General features: G+C 45.1%; 1 protein-coding gene across 1 annotated transcript; it reads left to right on the forward strand.

The window, feature by feature from the left end:
• Positions 1-12,771: 12,771 nt before the first annotated feature.
• On the forward strand, positions 12,772-19,012 carry LOC307075872 (photoreceptor-specific nuclear receptor-like; the record flags this gene model as incomplete). Its single annotated transcript, XM_079736592.1, has 8 exons — positions 12,772-12,859; positions 13,394-13,544; positions 13,855-13,958; positions 14,877-15,170; positions 16,209-16,387; positions 17,240-17,480; positions 18,439-18,544; positions 18,880-19,012. 8 exons carry the CDS (start codon positions 12,772-12,774, stop codon positions 19,010-19,012), a joined length of 1,296 nt encoding a protein of 431 aa, XP_079592718.1.
• Between the last annotated feature and the right edge of the window lie 2,215 nt (positions 19,013-21,227).

The following is a 21,227-nucleotide window of genomic DNA, read 5'->3' on the forward strand; positions in this document are numbered from 1 at the left end:
CATCGGTGTCTTTTCCTTTTGTTGTAGATAGCAGACATTGTAGTGTAGACTTCTGTTTTTCAAGTTATGCTAATGCTTTAATTAGACCTGTAACACGCTACAATATACATCTAATCATCCAAAGTTATGTATGACAACACTTCCTAAATATAATAAATTCCTGCATCCCAAAATTCAACCAACCAAAACAAAGATAAAGGATATCCTTTATTCATGTTTGTGCAGTTTGTATTACCTTGTATTTGTTGTTTTCCTCACCATGTTGAAGTGATGTCATTTAATCTGGAACAGGTGTCTCTTTGTATCACGACAAACAAACTGTTTCTGTTTTATTGACATATTTTAGATCCTCAACAATCCCTGACAATGATTGTCTTATGCTAACAGTAGGGGGTAAATCTCTTGATAGAATTACTCTAAATCGTGATGTGTCTGTTGTTGAGGATATTTTTCCATTTTCAGGCCAAATCCAGTAGATTATATTTTTCCTGCATCTTAATGAGAAAGCAAATTTAGAAACATGGGCGGTTTGAGTTAAAGCGCCATCTTCAGCTCCATGCGGTTATCTGTTCCACCCCAAAGTCCCTTCACAGATAACTACAAATTAACCCCTTTCAGTTATTTCTCATTAAACTGCTGCTGCCCCAAGGAAGAAACACTGCTAAACATTGTCGTTGTTTGGCAATGTTTCACGTATTTCATACAATAATGGGTCTGGGGTCTGCAAAAAAGTAATGCGACTTGAATTCCCACTTACTTTCTCTTGCTCACACAATCCTGTTCGCTCTCTTCCTCTCATGGAGCCTGTAATGGCTTCAGAGGACGTGTGTGTGTGTGTGTGTGTGTGTGTGTGTGTGTGTGTGTGTGTGCGTGTGTGTGCGTGCGTGCGTGTCCGTGTAGGGGCCGACACATGAATGGGTGCTGTGTTACGCCCGGGCCCCGGAGCCAGGGGCCGTCGGCACAATGCTGCTGTTAGCGCCTGCTGACGGGGGGACCTTTGGGCCCTCTGAAACATTAATGTGACTCCGCCAGCGACCTGCGCTCGTCGAGGTCAGAAATGATGAGACCGGCACCGGGGCCCCCTCCCTCGGCGACGGGTCCCGCGGTTGCAATGCGTTGTCGCGGCTGGAAACTGAACGCCGTGCTGTGGGGGCCCGGGCGGCTCGCGGGCCCCCTGCGTGGCGGAATGGGTAATGAGGCATCTGTCCCCACCCGGGCTCACATGGGGGCGGCCCCGTTGTCTCCCTGACAGAGCGCAGGTGATCTATCTGATTTGTGCGCCGCGGGCTGAGGACATGATCTCAGGCAGAGGAGCCCGCCATTGAATGATTTATAGTGTTCCTTTTTGTACCGCGCGGCCGCTGAGAATCCCTTCATCGCTGAACGATTTGCTCGCTCGCCGGCAGCAGGGTTCATTTCGGTAATTGTCGCGCAATTCCATTAAACTGGAAACCGTAGCCAACTCCAAATTGCAAAAAAAAATAGATGGACAGAAACAAATAATAAAATGTGTGTGTTGGACATGAAGGTTGTTGTGTCTGTTCGGTGCAAATATGCTTCAGATCTTTGTCAAAAAACGGATATGCTTCCAAGGGCTTTGGCAAGGCTTTGGCAAGTGTATCCTTCAGATGTGTTCATTACCGCGTGTTTGACAGGGAGACAGAGTGTAAAAATGTCTGCCACCCCCCTGCTGCTGTCCCTCAGAGCTTGTTCTGTTGCCCGGGGGGGGGGGGGGGTAGAAAGGTGATCTTGGGTGGGTTTTGTCCCGGTGTAATCAGACAGCGTCATCATCAATCGAGAGAGGGGCATTACAGCAGGTTACACGGGCCCCTAGGATAATGAGTGGGGTCACAGCGCGCTGGCACAGAGGCCGGCCCCGGCTCCGGTTGCAGCCTTGATTACATGGCGTGGGCCTTTTGTTGGCCTGGTTGTATGTTTCAGTGCAGTGGAGGTCATGTTGTGTCGTATTAGGACACTAAATTGATGTTATTAAAAATAAATGTGAATAGCTTCAGTCTGCTGTAAAGGTTATTTTACCTTAATACTGAAGGGAGAACGTACTACACTTTTCTACAGACTTTAATGTACTGCTCCCTTTCCATTAATCCTCTTCCCTTGAATTCTAAAATTAAGTTGTTTTGTCTCTGGTTTTCCCTCCATGGTGTATGCACAGCTACATGTTTGAATGGCATATGTATACTCAATAGTAGTGACATTTTCATTATTCATTACTGACCAGTGAAAAATGATGACTGAATTATGAATTATGACTATGAGCCACATTCAATTTCACACTGTCCATATTGTCATTCTTGTCCATCCCCAGTATACATTACATATATAAAGTATACAGTCCATACATCAAGCCTTTGGTGTCTAACAGCAGTAGAAGCACAATGCCATTCACAAATGTAATACTCAAATAAACCACCTGTGTCTGTTTTATGTGGACGTTTGTATTACTGCATGAGTGAAATACAGAGAATTGTGTGTTAGTGTGAGGCTGACTTCCTGTCTCTGGCTGCAGGTGAAAGTGCTGCATGCCGTAAATATAAAATGTATGTGTGTGTGTTTGCGGGGGGGGACAATTCATAGTGCTGCCCGCGTCGTGTCCCGGGCAGAGCTGGCAGAAGGGCAGAGACACTCTCACTCACTGACATGTGCCGCCCATGGCTAATCCAACCCCCCCCCCCCATCACAGTCCTGGGCGATAACAATAACCTGACCGCCGGTCCTGACCTGTGGGGGCGTTTGGCTCCCCTAACGCCAGCAGCCACCCCTCCCCATATTCACGGTGGAAGCCATTTTGTTTTAACGTATAGCAAAAATAAGCCTACTGCGTTTAAAACGATGGCAGTTGATAATGATTCTCGTTTACCTTTTTTGCTGGTTCGTGACCGGTAATAATTAATTAATTTTGCAGGATTAATGAGCTGGACAGTTGGGAGAATTAGATGTTCATAGCCAATATGGTTCAAAGGGGAGGATATGGGTATCATATTAGTAATAGTTGAGCCGATTACGTAGCAAAACAATGAACGCGCTAAAAGGCGGGAAAGCGAGTGCCAGCGGTGGCATCTGTTTGAGTTAGTGGCGCTGAGCTCGTCTTACTGCGGTGTTGTTTGCTTTGAATGACTCAATGGTTGGCATCTGTGCCCGGCAGAGACGTCTGTTGGTGATGGCGGTCGGCTTAGTGCCTGTAGTACGCTCTGTGACGCAAGCACACCTCTTAACTGGCCTAGCCTATAGCCAATATGTTGTTCAGTTCATTGTAAAGCAGTACAATGAAACTTAAAGTTAAAGTAACAGATGAGTTCAATGTCAATGTAGAACCAGTGTGAAAAGTTAAAGTGACTGGAATAGTATGAAAAACTAATAACTTTGAAGAGTTTCCGAACATGGGCCATCTTATTATCATTTATTAAATCACAAATTGGTGAGTTTTGAGTTATGGTAACGCAGAGATGTCATGGCACTTTTGAATCATTATGTATAGTGTTAATAAAATCAAGTGTCTGCATTTTTTTAACATTGTGTTGTACTATAGATGCACGGTACTGACCACAGCGTGTTTCAAATGTATACAGGCACATTTCTATAGGATCCCATCCTGCTTCTGTCGCCCCTGCCTCTTTTGAGAATAACACGCGCAAATAACATTTCCCAAAGCCCCTGTTAGTTGGTCAGGAGTTCATTGTCTGTTAAGTGGCCTCTGGCTGCAACTCACTCTGTCAAATAATAAGCTTACATGCCTATGATATTTAATCGGGTAATTGATTTTCTCATTCTGCTGGTTATTCTTCTTCCTCGGATCCGGGGGTTTAGGGGTGGTGGTGATGGGGGGTGGGGGGGGCAGATGGCTCCCAGTAATCCCAGCTGGCCCTGACCCCCGCACCCTCCCAAGTACCCCACTCACCCCCCTACAGCATGTTCCCGGTCGGCCTGTTGCCAGCGAGCTGCTTTAACCCGGTGAGTAACCACTGTGTAAGCAGTCACCAGATGAGCCTCGGAGATGGTGGCCACGGTGGAGGTGATGGGGGGGGCGTGGTGGAGCTGCTGTTGATAGGGTCCCGCCAAAGGTGGTTGGAATAACGATAATAATAATCGCTCACATGTTAAGCGCTCTGGTGCAGATACTCCAGCTCAGACCGCTGCCATTTGTTGCCGTTGTCGAATACAAATGTTATACAAATGAGTTGTATTATATAAAAATGATCCGTTATAGAATTACAATAATAATATACGGCCTCATCGTGTGTTGTGTTGAATGTTACCGCTCGTTGGGGTTAAAGTGTGCCGTAGCTTCTGTCCATCTGTGCGTCAGGCCAGCGACACTACGCGGACATTGGTAATAATGGTAATTTCAGTTACCTCATTTGGGATAATCTTCTTGTTTCCGCCGTGTTTCCAGAGGGCTGCTAATCTAAAGTCATCTGCGCTGGAGGTTTGGGGAGTGATAGCCATCTGTCCGGCGTGCGGCTAATCAGTTTGGTTTGCTTAACTAATCCCGCAATGAAATGTAGATCAGGTGTAGTGAGCTCTCCAACACACAGGTGTTGGGGAGCTAGTGGTTCGATGGGGGTCTGACTGACCACTGCTACAACATCACGTGATTTTTCTTTGGCTCCGTTCAAGTCTCTAGGAATCTCTTTTTTTTTCATCAAACTGCAAACTATGAATATTAGATGACATTTGAAAACTCAAGTAATAAGTGGGTTGAAAATATGAGGGACATAAATAAAAACGGTTGAGCATTGAAATGAAAGCATTAACTATAATTACTAATCCATGCTGCATTCATTTATGCTTTTTGTAAGTAACTTAAATATATCTATCTAGGGATTTATATCTATATATATTTATATATATATATCTATAGGGGTATTAATATATCAGCGTTAATATATGCGAAAATAAAAATGTATAAACATCAATATTTTTCATTCTATAAATGAAAGAAGCCTACATTTTGTGTCAACATGTGATGGTGTCTCATTCAAACATTTAGCATAAATTTTTGAGCAACAACAGTGAATATGCATCAAAACAGGGCAATTAGCCCGTATTGGCTGGTCAAACGTGTACAGATCGTCTAAACAAGCCCAGGGGCTTTGAGCTGCATCAGGAGGCTCAGCACGACTCCAATCTGACACTTATCTCCCTGGCCGCGTTGCTGCCCCGGCCCGTTCTGCTGACACAAGCGCAGCAGCGCTTTAGGAAGCAGCTGTTTACTGTCAGAGATCTAGGTCAGGACGGGCGGCCTGCCAAACACGAGCCCGCTGATTGGCTCGTTAGTAGTATTTCCCAATTATTAATTAACAAATTCAGGAGTGTATTTTAATAGCACTCTTTTTTTTTCCTATCTCTCTCGTGTCGCTGACGCGCTTAAAGTAGGAGGATGTTGGTTTGAATTTCCGAGTCTGTTCCTCGGCCATCCTTGTCTGCCCAAATTGTTTGTTTTCCATAATGTGACCTCAAAAATTGTTGAGGTCACATTCGTTAGTTGTTAAAACGGTTTGTTAAAAGGTTTAGCTCGCTACATGGAGCCTTTCAACTAGTGCAAAGCTCTTGCTCACTTGTGCTGTGGTATAATGTGGTAAAATTGTTTTATAGATCGATTTATGTAAATTACGTGTGAAAGAACAACACACATACAAACACGCACACACACACACAGACACAGACACACACACACACTCAAAAACCTGCTCATCAGGTGGTCGGTCCTCCTGGCCTTACAGACACTCTGCTCGTGGTAGATCGCTCACCTGGTTTTATATGTAAGCCGGTGAACAGCAATGTTCAGGAGGGTTGATGGGGGTGGATAAATATGGATCTCCACCACCCCCACCTGACACACGCTTAAGAGGATCAGTTGCCACAGTTCAGATTCCACTGGAAGCTTTACCATGCTGTTATATAACACACACACCACACACACACACACACACACACGCACACTCCGATACGACTCTGTTGGCCACACTGCCACTGTCAGCATTGGCCAGATCACATTTAAGCCCTCCACACACTTCTCCACCTCCTGTGGTCTCTCCCTCACACACACACACACACACACACACACACACACACACACACACACACACACACACACACACACACACACACACAACCCACTATACACATCTACTTACGCTGTACAAACACAAACACACTCTACACCACACAATGTACATGCAAACAGACACTCTGCACTACACACTGTACACACAAACACCCACTCCTCACCACACAGTGTACACACAAGCAATCCATATCCTCTCTTTCTTGTGAGAGGACTGACTGAGACTGGTGGTGAGGGGGGTTTGAATCCCACTGGCAATAGGTTCTGGGTTCCAACCGCAATGCCAGCGGTCTGTTTGCCTCCCTGAGCAGAACAGTAAAAACGTCCAATTTCTGCACATATCGATAATGGTAGGTCACGTAGAAATGATAGTGGTGATAGGGGTTAACCCTAACCCTATTAAATAATGAATATGTTAATACCTATAGGTTAATCCCCGGCTCCTCCTAGCTGAGTGTCGAGGTGTCCCTGAGCGAGACACCTCGCCCTGACTGCTCCCGGCGAGCCGGCTGTCGCCCTGCGTGGTCGACACCGCCTTCGGTGGGAGAATGAGTGCATGAATGGTTGTAAGTCACTTTGGACAAAAGCGTCTGCTAAATGCCCTGAATAAAAATACGATATATATATAAATATACCTTAGTTACCATGAACATATGACCTTATTTAACATGAACTGTAACATACCAGTTAAATGTTAATTAGCTGTTAGTGCGTATTACTGCCTAATGTTGTTTAATGTTAAACCTTTTTGTAAAGTGTTACCCTTCAATTAGCTACTTTTTGACGGAAATACAAATATCCATATACAGTGGGGCAAAAAAGTATTTAGTCAGCCACCAATTGTGCAAGTTCTCCCACTTAAAAAGACGAGAGGCCTGCAATTTTCATCATAGGTAAACCTCAGCTATGAGAGACAAAATTAAAAAATAAAATCCAGAAAATCACCTTGTCTGATTTTTTAAGAATTTATTTGCAAATTATGGTGGAAAATAAGTATTTGGTCACCTACAAACCAGCAAGATTTCTGGCTGTAACAGACCTGTAACTTCTTCTTCTTTAAGAGGCTGTTTACCTGTATTAATGGCACATGTTTGAACTCCTTATCAGTATAAAAGACACCTGTCCACAACCTCAAACAGTCACACTCCAAACTCCACTATGGCCAAGACCAGAGAGCTGTCAAAGGACACCAGAAACACAATTGTAGACCTGCACCAGGCTGGGAAGTCTGAATCTGCAATAGGTAAGCAGCTTGGTGTGAAGAAATCAACTGTGGGAGCAATTATTAGGAAATGGAATACATACAAGACCACTGATAATCTCCCTCGATCTGGGGCTCCACGCAAGATCTCACCCTGTGGGGTCAAAATGATCACAAGAACGGTGAACAAAAATCCCAGAACCACACGGGGGGACCTAGTGAATGACCTCCAGAGAGCTGGGACCAAAGTAACAAAGGCTACCATCACTAACACACTACGCCGCCAGGGACTCAAATCCTGCAGTGCCAGACGTGTCCCCCTGTTAAAGCCAGTGCATGTCCGGGCCTGTTTGAAGTTTGCTAGAGAGCATTTGGATGATCTAGAACAGGATTGGGAGAATGTCATATGGTCAGATGAAACCAAAATAGAACTTTTTGGTAAAAACTCAACTCGTCGTGTTTGGAGGAGAAAGAATGCTGAGTTGCATCCAAAGAACACCATACCTACAGTGAAGCATGGGGGTGGAAACATCATGCTTTGGGGCTGTTTTTCTGCCAAGGGACCAGGACGTCTGATCCGTGTGACGGAAAGAATGAATGGGGCCATGTATCGTGAGATTTTGAGTGAAAACCTACTTCCATCAGCAAGGGCACTGAAGATGAAACGTGGCTGGGTCTTTCAGCATGACAATGACCCAAAACACACCGCCCGGGCAACGAAGGAGTGGCTTCGTAAGAAGCATTTCAAGGTCCTGGAGTGGCCTAGCCAGTGTCCAGATCTCAACCCCGTAGAAAATCTTTGGAGGGAGTTGAAAGTCCGTGTTGCCCAGCGAAGGCCCAAAAACATCACTGCTCTAGAGGAGATCTGCATGGTGGAATGGGCCAAAATACCAGCAGCAGTGTGTGAAAACCTTGTAAAGACTTACAGAAAACGTTTGACCTCTGTCATTGCGAACAAAGGGCATGTAACAAAGTATTGAGATGACCTTTTGTTATTGACCAAATACTTATTTTCCACCATAATTTGCAAATAAATTCTTTAAAAATCAGACAATGTGATTTTCTAGATTTTTTTTTTTCATTTTGTCTCTCATAGCTGAGGTTTACCTATGATGAAAATTACAGGCCTCTCTCATCTTTTTAAGTGGGAGAACTTGCACAATTGGTGGCTGACTAAATACTTTTTTGCCCCACTGTAAATACACAGGGACATCTGTCTGATTACCAGGCTTCATCAGGCAGGGCTGTAAGCCTGAATAAAGCTCAGAGAGTATTCTGGGTACCTGCGCCCATAGGGGGGGGCGATGGGGAAGCTTTCAGGGGCCCAGCCACTAGGGGCCCCCCCCTCAATGGGCAATTGGATCTCAATGAACACTTGACACATTTTGGAAAATGCCAGTGTTCTGGTGGCTTTATATATTTTGGAGCCTCTCTTTCTCTATCTCGCTTTGTTTTTAACATTTGCATTTACACACTTTAATAACCTGTGAACTACTGGCCCTGGGACACTTGTTAATTGATACTGCTTGTTTGTCCTTTTTGCCCTGTTTGTTCTGTTTGTCCTTACTTCAGCATTTACTTTAGCATCTCTTTCTGTTTTCCTTAGCACTACTTTGTATTTTATTGCAATTTATTATATCCGTGTCTTCCACTGCTGCTGTGCTTTAACAAAGGAATTCCGGGGGATTGATAAAAAGTTTTTGTTCTGCCGTGGCCTGTGAACGTGGCTGTTCCATTTGGAATATCATTCTTTCATCCCGCTCTCTTTATATACCACCACCATCTTAACTGAAATGGAAATCAGTCGGACCATTTGATCTCGCTCATGTCGTGAACCAAATGGATTGCGTGCGTTTATGCTTACTTTCGTCTTGCTTCATATTTTCGTGTATCTGCCTGTTGAAAATTATAAATTGTCAAGCAACCCCCAAAAAATACATCACATTATGAATCATAGATGAATCATGTCTAAGTAACCCTTTATTTTACAGCTGAGATGACACTTTTACCTGTTTTTACCCATTTTATATTAAAAAAGGGCACATCACTGAACTATTCAGGGGCCTGGTCGTTTATCGGTGAGGACCTTACAAGAAAACTAAGAATGGAGGAATGGTCAACGGATGTACGGTCAAACACACGCAGGCCTACACTAGGAAACATAACCTACTGCCGCGTTTCATGTCGTTGCATTACAAAGGTACGGCTAATCAGCCTTTGAATTCTAATATTAGGTGTAATCTTTTTGTCTGCGTATAATCTATGGCCTGCTCGTGTAAGCAAGTCCACACTTAAAACTGCTTTTCGTGATGGTGTCACACCGACAGGGAGATTATTAAGCGCCTATTATGATGATCTGATTGGCCCAGCTACTGACCTGCCACAGTCGTTATTTGAACGTCACCTGCTAAACATAGACTAAAGCTGATCCATCATTTGACCAGACTGCCATCATACGTAGAACGCAGTGTGGCGCTACCTAAAGCTATTGAAGAGATACCCTTTCTCCATTGATTGTATTGATGAAATCAAGTAGGGTGCTTATGTTATGTAGTATTGTTTTACATCATATACTGTACATGCATAATAACCCTAACCCTAAAGCTATCAAAGAGATGACAGTTTCTTCCTCGATTTTATTGATGAAATCAGGTAGTGTGCTTATGTTATGTGATATTGCTTTATATCACGTACTATGCATATAATAACCGTAACCCTCCCCTTGTTTTTTAAATTGTGTTAATATATATTAAAAATCGTTTTTAATTTGTGTTCATATTTTTGCGTCGCTCCCTTTACCAGTAGGGACGTTTTGTTTGTTGATTGTTTCCCGGCTTTCCTTTATTGACATCTCATTTTTAATTCAAGAGCCACAAGTTGGGGGGCCTTGTGGCTCTTGGGGGGGCCTGCCCCCCCTTCGGGAGACACAGCAGGGAACCCTGTGATCTTAACCCTGTCAGTCACAGATCACGGAACAAAACCTAATTAGCTGAAGCCACTCCCCAAAAGCACGTACCATTGACCTCATACACATAATTACTGGGGGGTAAATCGTGCAGGGGGTCAGCAGGGCAGGGTCCGGGATGAAGAGAGGAGCCACCATATGGCTGAAGGGTGCCCATGGGGGGGCTGTGTGTCTTCACTGCTCTTTTAATCTTTTCAGAAAACAGGTCTCTCCTCGGGCCCAATCTTTGGGTCATCTGTGCCTGATTTCCAAGGCAGGCAGACAAGAGCTTGGCACTGGTATAATCTCCTTATCTGTGTGTGTGTGTGTGTGTGTGTGGGTGTGTGTGTGTGTGTGTGTGTGTGCGTGCGTGTGGGTGTATGTGTGTGTGTGTGTGTTCAAGTGTGTGGGGGGGTCCAAGTTATGTTTGTGAGCTCATGGAACGTGCTGACTTCAGTGGTAATTAGCTTGTGAAGTAGTATCTGGACTTAAGGTTTAGAGAGGTCACCCACACATGTCATGAAGGGGGCTGGGGTAACAATCGCCCACAGTCAGAACAATAGGAAGGCGAATAGGCATGGTTCAACGACTTACATTAGCAAGGCTGAATAGGAATGAATGAATGAAGCTCTGTGTAGTCAGACTATAGTGGGCAGATTGCCTGCTCCAAGCCCTTCATGATATCAAACTAAACTTTACTGTAAATTAAATTGATCAAGGCGTCTGCTTAATGTGATTTTTTATTAAGAATCTGTTCACTCTGTAATCAGTAAATAGTCTTCAAACTCTTGCAATAGCGGTTAAAATACTGAAAGAACAGCTCACAAATGTGTTTTTTTGTTGAACAGTTTGCACAGATGTCAGGCCCATATGTCAGGAAAGTCAGAACAATAAACCATAGAACCATGCAGGCTTTGTTCTTCTGTGTGCTACTTCTCACTTTCATTCACTGAACCCAATCAACTCCGTAAAGATAATTTAATGTACACCCGCTTCAAGTTGATGGATTATAATATATTGGAATTACACAAAGGAAATACATGTAAAAAAAAAAGCTCACTAATAATTCCACCTCAAAGAATAGGTCATTGGTCACTGGTGGAGAAGGTCTCTGCGTCTATATGATGTTGGCTCTCGCTGCCTATGTAAACTCTGCTGTAATTTGCCCATATTTGGCTGTTCCCCGCCTCTCGGTTCCTCTCTGGACCCTGAGCGAAAACTGCCGTGACCTAAACGTGTCCCCCATTATATGATGTTCTGGGGTGACCTTCTCTAGTGGGCAATATGAGGGGCGATCTCTAGTTGGTCAAAGACAGCTAGACGAGGGGTTAATGGAGAGGCCCCCTCGGCAAACACTGCGCCGTCGTAATGAAGGGGAGGCAATCACCAGATCAAATATACAGCAGGGAAATAGAGATGGACGGAGGGGAAGGCAGAGGTGGGGGGGGGTGCTGTTGGAGGCAATGCAAACTGAAGGGCCTGATGAACATAATGATGTTCCCCTCCCTCCCCCTCTGTATACCCCCACCACACAATCATCCCTTTTAAGGCGGACACCATAGAGGGCTGTTGAGTGAGGGCCCACCTCATGGACAGGTGAGACCGCGTCGCAGAACGACAGCCAGGGACGAAGCGATCGAGGGAGGCGAGGGCGCCGGTCAGAGGCGAGGTCTAAGGTTACAGCAGCGCCGGAGACCTTTCGGAGAGGTTCCGCCCCGACCATCGTGGTTGTTATTTCCGCCGCGATATTTCCTTTGACAGAGGAGGGGGGAGGGGGGGGGGGGGGGGCAGGGGTCGGTGGACTCTCCCTGTGCCGCCCTTCCCCAGGGCAGCACCCAATGTCTGGGCCAATGTGACTGATTGATCCACTCGATGAACAGTAAAGATTACCGGGATGACAAATGAGCACGCTGCTTACACAGCGCTTGGTGCTAATCCTCCCAGCCCCAACCCCCACCACCCCCACCTCCACCGGCTGCCTTTTGAGGACCCACTGCGGAGGGACGGACCCACACACACACGCTGACCGACCTCGGTGAGAGAAGGGAGCACAGAGGGAGGGGGGGGGGAACGCCAGACACGCTTCTTTCCGAGCCACACGAGCAACAAGTGTTTCCCGCGGGACTCGGTGGCCACGCGCCGGCACGTCCGCATCCCAGCACCGAGAGGCCGCAGCAGGGGCTGACTCCGCCACTCGCCGCAGGGGGGGCCTCTGTTTGGTGGTGCGCTTGGAGAAGGGGGACCACCGGGGACCATCTGCCTCGTCTGTCGGGAGCAGGCCGACCAGCTCAGGAGACCCGGAGAGAGCCGGCTCGACTGAGAGCCGACCGTTCTGACGGTTGCTCCGCTTGACGGAGTGATTTCCGTCGCACCTTTCCGACCTCGCCCACCGAAGAACCGACGCGGCGTCTTTTGTTGGACGGTTTTGAACTCGAACCGCTGATCTCCGTAGGAAGAAGCACAAGACTATCTACTTTTCGTTTATCCTTTTTTTATCTTTTCGCCCAATATCCAAGACTTTTTTTTCGACCTGTTTTTAAAATGATGGAGGAGCACTTGTCTAAGATGGCCATGATGCCAGGGTCTCCTCCCAGCAGGTCCCCAGGGGCCGGGGTTGACGACCGAGGAGGTAAGACCTGTCACCCGGGGCTCCCCAAGCCAGCCCGGGACGCACGGAGGCCTGGTGGTCACTTGTTCAAAGCATTTAGATGAATACGATTATGATGAATTACGTTCATTACATTGGCTTTTTAAATGATTGAATTAAAGCAAATGTACCTCTTGATAAATCAATCCTAAAAGCTATTCCAAAATATAAGTATATGAGTTTGTGTGTGTTTAAGTGTTTAAGCAACATAAAAGTATAACATGTTTTAAGTTAATTGTTAAAAAAAAAAAGTTAAAAGTGTCACTTATGCCACCATGTTGGCATCTCATATAAGTTAATTAAGGCCTTACACTTAAAGTATAATTCCATTTCATTTCGATTATATTAATATAGATTTTAAAAAAAAATCTATTTATATATATATATGTGTGAACATGTTTTATAATTTTCTTTTTGGCCTTTTAACGGCCTACCTGAGTGGTCTTCCCAATAAAACCCAGAAGAACACAGAGGTCCAGTCGTGCTAACGTCCTGTGTGTTCCCGCCCACCCCCAGCCAAGAGTCCTGCTCCGGGCAAAGCCCTGAGCCCTGCGCTGCTGTGCAAGGTGTGCGGAGACACCAGCAGTGGGAAGCACTACGGCATCTATGCCTGCAACGGCTGCAGCGGCTTCTTCAAGCGCAGCGTCCGCCGCAGGCTCATCTACAGGTGAGCTAGCCGTGCCTCTTAGCGCAGCGACAACCAACCAATGGGAAGCCAGTGCTGTCCGATTGGACAGCACTGGCTGACCCAACCGTTTTATTGCGAATCATGTTGCTTTACATATTGGTGCCATCTCGTTTAAAACACATTTTAAACTGCCTTATTGTTAGTGTTAAACTTTTTCCAGATTGTAAAAGGTTTATCACAATTATAAATATTAGGTTATTGTTAGGTTAGCATAACACTTGGTTCTATTAACATCCTTAGTAGACCCGGAGTAGAGCGTCTGTCTAAAGCGTGGCTCTGTGCCCCACAGGTGCCAGGCCGGGACGGGCATGTGTCCCGTGGATAAGGCCCATCGCAACCAGTGCCAGGCCTGTCGCCTGAAGAAGTGCTTACAGTCGGGCATGAACAAAGACGGTGAGTCCACTGACGCCTCTACATCATGACCATATGAAGTTGGGATGTATATTATTATCAATCTTCTATAGCCTCCGCCATCATCATGACAATTTGAAGCTAGGATGTAAATTTTTATTAATCTTCTATAGCCTCAGCCATCATCATGACAATATGAAGTGAAGATGTAAATTATTATTGATCTTCTATAGCCTCAGCCATCATCATGACAATATGAAGCTAGGATGTAAATTATTGTTAATCTTCTATAGCCTCAGCCATCATCATGACAATATGAAGTTAGGATGTCAATCATTATTAATCTTCTATAGCCTCAGCCATCATCATGACAATATGAAGCTAGGATGTAAATTATTGTTAATCTTCTATAGCCTCAGCCATCATCATGACAATATGAAGTTAGGATGTCAATTATTATTAATCTTCTATAGCCTCAGCCATCATCATGAAAATATGAAGTGAAGACGTAAACTATTATTAATCTTCTATAGCCTCAGCCATCATCATGACAATATGAGGTGAAGATGTATAGTATTATTATAATGATTGTTAAAGGTGAACTGTGCCACTTTGTGATTCTGGAAGTTTGTATAAAACAAGTGGCCCTTAATCACAGGTCCAGTCTCAAAGGGCTTAACAACAGGCAATATATGTATGACACCCCCCCTGACCCTAGCCCTGAGAGGGCAGGAAAACACTCCCTTAATTAGCAAGGAAGAAATCCAGAGAAATAACGCAGAGTGGGGGATCAGGAGTGTAATGGGTGCCATCCATTGCACTCCTGATCATCCCTGGAAGGAGGGATCACACGCCTTCAACAGCGTGTGATGGTCAAGGAAACCCAAACAGAACGAGGATGTGAAGAGCGTTGTAACGCGTCCGTCCTCTTCCTCATCGCCGCCCCCCCCCCCCCCACAGCCGTGCAGAACGAGCGACAGCCCCGTAGCTCCGCCCAGGTCCGCCTCGACTCCATCGACGTGGACCCCGAGAAAGACCACCTGGCCACCACCCGGGACCCCGCCTCCTCCTCCTCTTCCTCCTCCTCCTCTTCCTCCACGGGCTCCGTCATCACGTGGCCCCACATCACCTCCGCCGCCATGTCCATGGCCTCCTCCGGGGTCCCCCAGCGCTGCGGCAGCCCCCAGAGCAACCACCGCTTCATGGCCAGCCTCATGACGGCCGAGACCTGCGCCAAGCTGGAGCCCGAGGACGGTGAGTGAGGCCCCCCCCCCCCCGTATCTAGAGGTTCCCTCTCGGGGCGTCGTGGCACAGGGTGTTGAGAATGTGTGCTCGGGGCCTGGTGAGTTGAGGGGCCCCCAACCTGTACGTAGCTGTTCTAGTATCTATTAGGTGTTCAATTTGGGGAGCTCGATCAACAAATACAGTGTGTACAACGCTGAAACATTAGTGGTAGTTTATTGGTTGTTTGAATATGTGACCAGATTTAATGGGACTAGGTTTTCTTTTATCCCTTTGGCTGGTCTGGTTCGAAGGGTTTGAATATGTCACCAGACTTTATTTTACACATGATCAATTTCAGTTGGTTTCTGTTCCATCTGATTTATTACTTCCCGTTGATACTGTTGTAGAAATACCTGTGGCTATCGTGACAGTGATGCAAGCTTCAACAAGTTTTGCTAGTATAAGAGTTGTTTGATTTTGTGTAACTTGATTAGTGAATACAGTAGGTACAACGTTAAAACATTAGCAGTAATATTTTGGTTGTTTCACCTCGACTCTGCATAGAAACCAATGCACAGCGACCATTGAATGTTGTGCGTCCTGGCACTTGTACATTGCACTTATTAAAGGTACTTAATTGTGTAGCATCTGCAGTAGCTGCTATCATTGCTTTACACGGGGAATGGGTTAGCCTAGCGATTGTAATATTGCACTTGGTTCTATGAACATCTTTACTGTACCGACAGCGATATATTGTTTCACTTCTTATGACAAATGTACTTATTGTAACAAATGCACTTATTGTAAGTCGCTTTGGATAAAAGCGTCTGCTAAATTCCCTAAATGTAAATGTTTCATGCAGTGTAACTCGATCACTAAATACAGTAAGAACAACACTAAAATTACAAAAAGGTTTGCAGTACAAAAAGGACGTAGTAATTGAAGTATTTTAGGATGAGGTCCATCTCAACTGGAAATCCCTCTGGGCCGAGAACAGCTTTGGATCAAAGTGAACAAACGACTGAATGTGAATGTCATGCTCATCCCTGTCCCTCTCCTGGTTCCCAGTGGACGAGAACATCGACGTGACCAGTAACGAGCCGGAGAGAGCCTCCTCGGAGTACCATATGGCCCTCTACCCCTGCAGCTCGGAGAACGTCTACGAGACCTCCGCCCGCCTGCTCTTCATGTCCGTCAAGTGGGCCAAGAACCTCCCCGTCTTCTCCAACCTGCCCTTCAGGGACCAGGTGAGGAGGAGCCACCGTCCTCACGCACCTCCCGACGCATCGTTTGGATGTGCTAGGGTGCTTTTGCTCTCCTCTGGTTTCACCTGGAGAACCAGGGAGAAGCCAGCCTTACATCGTTGAGCCCTCCATCTTTCCAACTTTCCAGTTCTCCCTGGTTTTCCAGGTGAAACCAGCCTTACATCGTTGAGCCCTCCATCTCTCCAACTTTCCAGTTGGAAAGATGGAGGGCTCAACGATCTTTCCAACTTTGCAGTTGGAAAGATGGAGGGCTCAACGATGTAAGGCTGGTTTTCCAATTTTCCAGGGAGAAACCAGCCTTACATCGTAGAGCCCTCCATCTTTCCAACTTTGCAGTTGGAAAGATGGAGGGCTCAACGATGTAAGGCTGGTTTCTCCCTGGTTTTCCAGGTGGAACCAGCCTTACAATGTTCTTGGGAGAATCTTGACCATGGAGCAATGGCTCATTTTTTAAGCGGTAGAATGCTTTGGTTGCTTTTCTTTGGATGCAAGCATCGTTTAAATGAGTTAATACAAATGTAAACTCATTCAACGTGATGGTAAGGCGAAAAATGAACGCACCAAAAATCATCTTTGTTTACACTGTAGCTCTGCTCTGTCCTACAGCCGCACGCACCTTTGTTGTTTTTTGTGTGTGTGTGTGTGTGTGTGTGTGTGTCTGTGCGTGCGTGCATGCGTCTCTCTGAATGTCTGTCTGTGTGTCTGTCTGTCTGTGTCTGTGCCTATGTCTGTGTCCGTGCCTATGTGTGTCTGTGTCTGTGTGTTTATGTATGTGTGTGTAACCACTCTCCCCTCCCTGATCTCCCTGTTCTCCCCCCCCCCCCCCCCCCCCAGGTCATCCTCCTGGAGGAGGCGTGGAGCGAGCTGTTCCTGCTGTGTGCCATCCAGTGGTCCCTCCCGCTGGACACTTGCCCGCTGCTGTCCCTGCCCGACCTGTGCCCTGGCATGCAGGGCAAGGCCAGCTACAGCAGCCTGGACCTGCGGCTCCTCCAGGAGGTGTTCAGCCGCTTCAAGGCCCTGGCCGTGGACCCCACCGAGTTCGCCTGCCTGAAGGCGGTGGTCCTGTTTAAGCCAGGTGAGAGCGACGCAGCTGCCGGTCGTGCTCTAGGTCAGTGGAGTGGATGGAACTGTGGAAATACCGAATGATACTTCAATCTGATTATTAGGGCCGGGCAAGTTGACGGGTTGATTACGCATTGATAACTCGCAATCTTATTTTAACGTGATGAATAGAAATTGACGCATTAACGCATGTTCTTAACAGTTCTTTCACACGGAATGTCAACATTCATATCAGAAATCATTTTAGTTTTTAGTTCCACTTACTTTACATTCAATTACACTTGTAGTAAGGGACAGCCTGTTTACAATTCCCAAATCTGTGGTGTTCCGTAAGTTTTATATTCAACCCACACCGAGTGAGTCAGTAAAACTCCCTCAAGATCACTTGGTCTAGTTTTTGCTTATTAAGTACATTTGGTATGAATGATAATGTGTCATTCCATTTGATAATCTCATTTAACTTCAATTGGAGTGGATTTAAAATATTATTTTAAAAGTGTGATTAACCGCGAGTTAACTCACCAATACTATGCGATTAATCGTGATTAAAACTTTCAATCTTTGCCCTGCCCTAAAAATAATAAATACTGTGTGTTTCTGAATAATGAATAACGCAGATGATGATTGTATTTAAATGTTTTTTGTTTGCACACAAATGCACACAAATAAGTACACACACATACACATTAATGCATAAATACTCATGAACGCACACAGTCACGCAAATACTTACGCACACACACACACACAAACACATACACACACATACACATATACACTAACACAAACGCACACACACCTCAAATGCACACAAACACACACACATAAATACATACACATACACACATACACATACGCACACACACACACATTCACACACACACACACACACACACACACACACACACACAGGCACACACAGGTAGTGGAGACTTAAATGACCCCCCCCCCCTCCTGTCCTGTGTGCACAGAGACTCGGGGTCTGAAGGACCCGGAGCAGGTGGAGAACCTCCAGGACCAGTCCCAGGTGATGCTGGGGCAGCACATCCGCTCCCACTACCCCGCCCAGCCGGCCAGGTGAGGCCAAGCGCACCTGCCACCATGGAACACACACTCATTATCATCAGCAATAAGAAGGATGAGGATGGATTGTCATAATACAGCTAATGATAAAATGGATTATTTTAATGATGATTATTTGAACAATTCTGCCATTATAACAATTAATCAAATATATGTGTTTTATCAAAATGTATTCAAAGTGTTTTTGCATGAGTGAAAGTACAGTATTTAAAGTGTGAAAGAACACTAACGTGTGAACGTTTACTTATCTTTACGTTTTTTTTGTAGTTATTTATTTATTTACCTGTATGGATTCGCTAACCCCGTGCGGCGACCTGTCGACCTCTCAGGTTCGGGAAGCTTCTGCTGCTGCTCCCCTCGCTGCGCTTCGTCAGCTCCGAGCGGATCGAGCTCCTCTTTTTCCACAGGACCATCGGCAACACCCCCATGGAGAAGCTGCTGTGTGACATGTTCAAGAACTGAGCAGAACCCGTCCCGGTGTCCGGTCTGGGAGCCTCAGAACCACGGGGGAGCAGAGACAGGCTGTCAGACGGGTTCTACTGTTTCGTCTCTTTCTTTGTTCTATTTCTTTGTTATTTCTTCTTTGTTCCGCTCTCCATGTGCATATTAGAGATTTGATGAGCTGTTTTCTGTATTTTTTTTGAATGACATATGATATATGCTTCTGACGATGTTAGGCTATTTCCTCCACGTTTCTTATGGGATTGTTAAACGCTTGCTGTCCGCCTGTGCTATTAAGGAAACCCCTTTTTAGTTTCAATATCAATCTACAAGCACTGATGCAATGCAAGTTATTCTCTACTGCATTGTGTTCAATTTTTCTATTTGTGTCTCTGTGACTTTATTGCAAAAACGTTTTATTTGCTATAGGGGTTAGATGTGTCGACATTCCTATGATATATGTTGTTGTTATTGTTATTGTTGTTGTTGTTGTTGACATGCTTTGAAAAAGTCGAGATTGTTTAGTTGAATTTTATACCAGTGACACTTTAGGACACATGTCACGCGGACATGGGATTAGTTCATTGCTTGCACAAACCTTACAGATGAGAACCTGCACAACCATGTTACATATGTGGTATTCTAACTGATATTCTCATACATATGGAAATCAGACAGAGGAAATAAATTAAAGCTCTAACCCTGATAATGTTGTCCACCGTCAATGAACCCAAACGAGATGGAGTGAAACAGCGTCCTCCTCTGGGCACATATAACAAGACATCTAAAAAATAACGTGTACAGTTCAGTACCGGCCCAAGCCTTTATGGAGGCCTAGGCAGAATTTGATTGCCCCCCCCTCCCACAACGCCAATGCTCGATAATTTGCACATCTGTCGTTAATCTATCGTACCCATCCAATATTGTATTAGTTGTAGCTGTGTTGCTTACATCAAACCGATGTCAGCCTGGCATTTTTTTTACCCTTCTATGTTTTCTAATATTAAAAGGTAGCAAACTCACAAGAGTGGTCTGGTGTTGATATGCATTTAATCTTCAAAGTGATGCACCATTATCTGCCATGCTGAACTTGCAAAAATTAAAATACAACTAAGCTCAAAATCAAATAACAGACACACAGTAAGCCTTCGTCTTTCAGTTGAGTTTCCTTCTCATATAAAAAATAATTGCGAATGTAAAAAACGGACAAAATTAAATAAATTAAATACATAGTCAAACAATTACGTTAAATGAACAGAGGAGGCAGAGCTGAGGACTGTCGCCTTACGTTATTCTGACCGGCACTCTGACACTCTCCCGTGTGCAATTTACCCCGCTCTTGGGCGCCCTCTGGCGGCCCTAAGGGCCCGAGCAGTGAATATGGGATTTAAATGTCCAGTTAAAAAATAAATGTGTGGTGGAAAAACCTTAAGTGACATTGTTGCCCCGGGCAATTATGTCCCATTTATTTAAAGTGAACATGGAAAATATTGCAATATAGAGGACCATTAAATAAGCTATGGACCAGAATGGCCTCCTGCCCTGCTCGTCCAAACCTTGAGGCATTCTGGCTGTGATGGTCAGATCAGCTGGCCCACTGAAACGTCATGAGAACGCACACAAATCCAGATCAGCAAAACCCCTGAACCGCCGATAAGCTGTTTGACTGTATTTCTTAAAATAATATTAGCTTGTAACACTAATAAATAAATAAAAATTATGGTTTACAACGTTAATACATGGGGCTTAACAGCTGACGTTAATCATAAAATTACTAGTTGAATACATAGTTGAGTAATCATTGTGCTGGTTGGTTTACTACAGTTTTAATGCAGATAGTAGTTTTCCCTATAGGACTCTTAATTAATTACTTTTCTCTCTTTAAATCTGTTCTTAATAATAATGCCTCACATGTCACGAGGCCAACTTCGCCCTCTCCCCCGAGACCTTTCCAAACAGACCAAGTCTGTCTTAGAGATTTCCAGCCTCAGTTTTTCATCGTATTATACGATTAGCCACTTGAGTAACAAGCATAGAGGCCAACAAGCTCACAGCGCACCACAGAATAATGTCACCGAATCACCAACGTTATCGCAACTTAAATTGAACCACCTACCAAACTAAATTATTTGAGGTCATAATTCACAATAGATGTGTCCTACATGGCCTTCCAGTCTGATCATTTGATTGGTAAAACCATAATTTTACCAACTTGTCACGAAACACAATACACAAC

Source organism: Pollachius pollachius, assembly GCF_949987615.1.
Source record: "Pollachius pollachius genome assembly, chromosome: 5".
Lineage (NCBI taxonomy): Eukaryota > Metazoa > Chordata > Actinopteri > Gadiformes > Gadidae > Pollachius > Pollachius pollachius.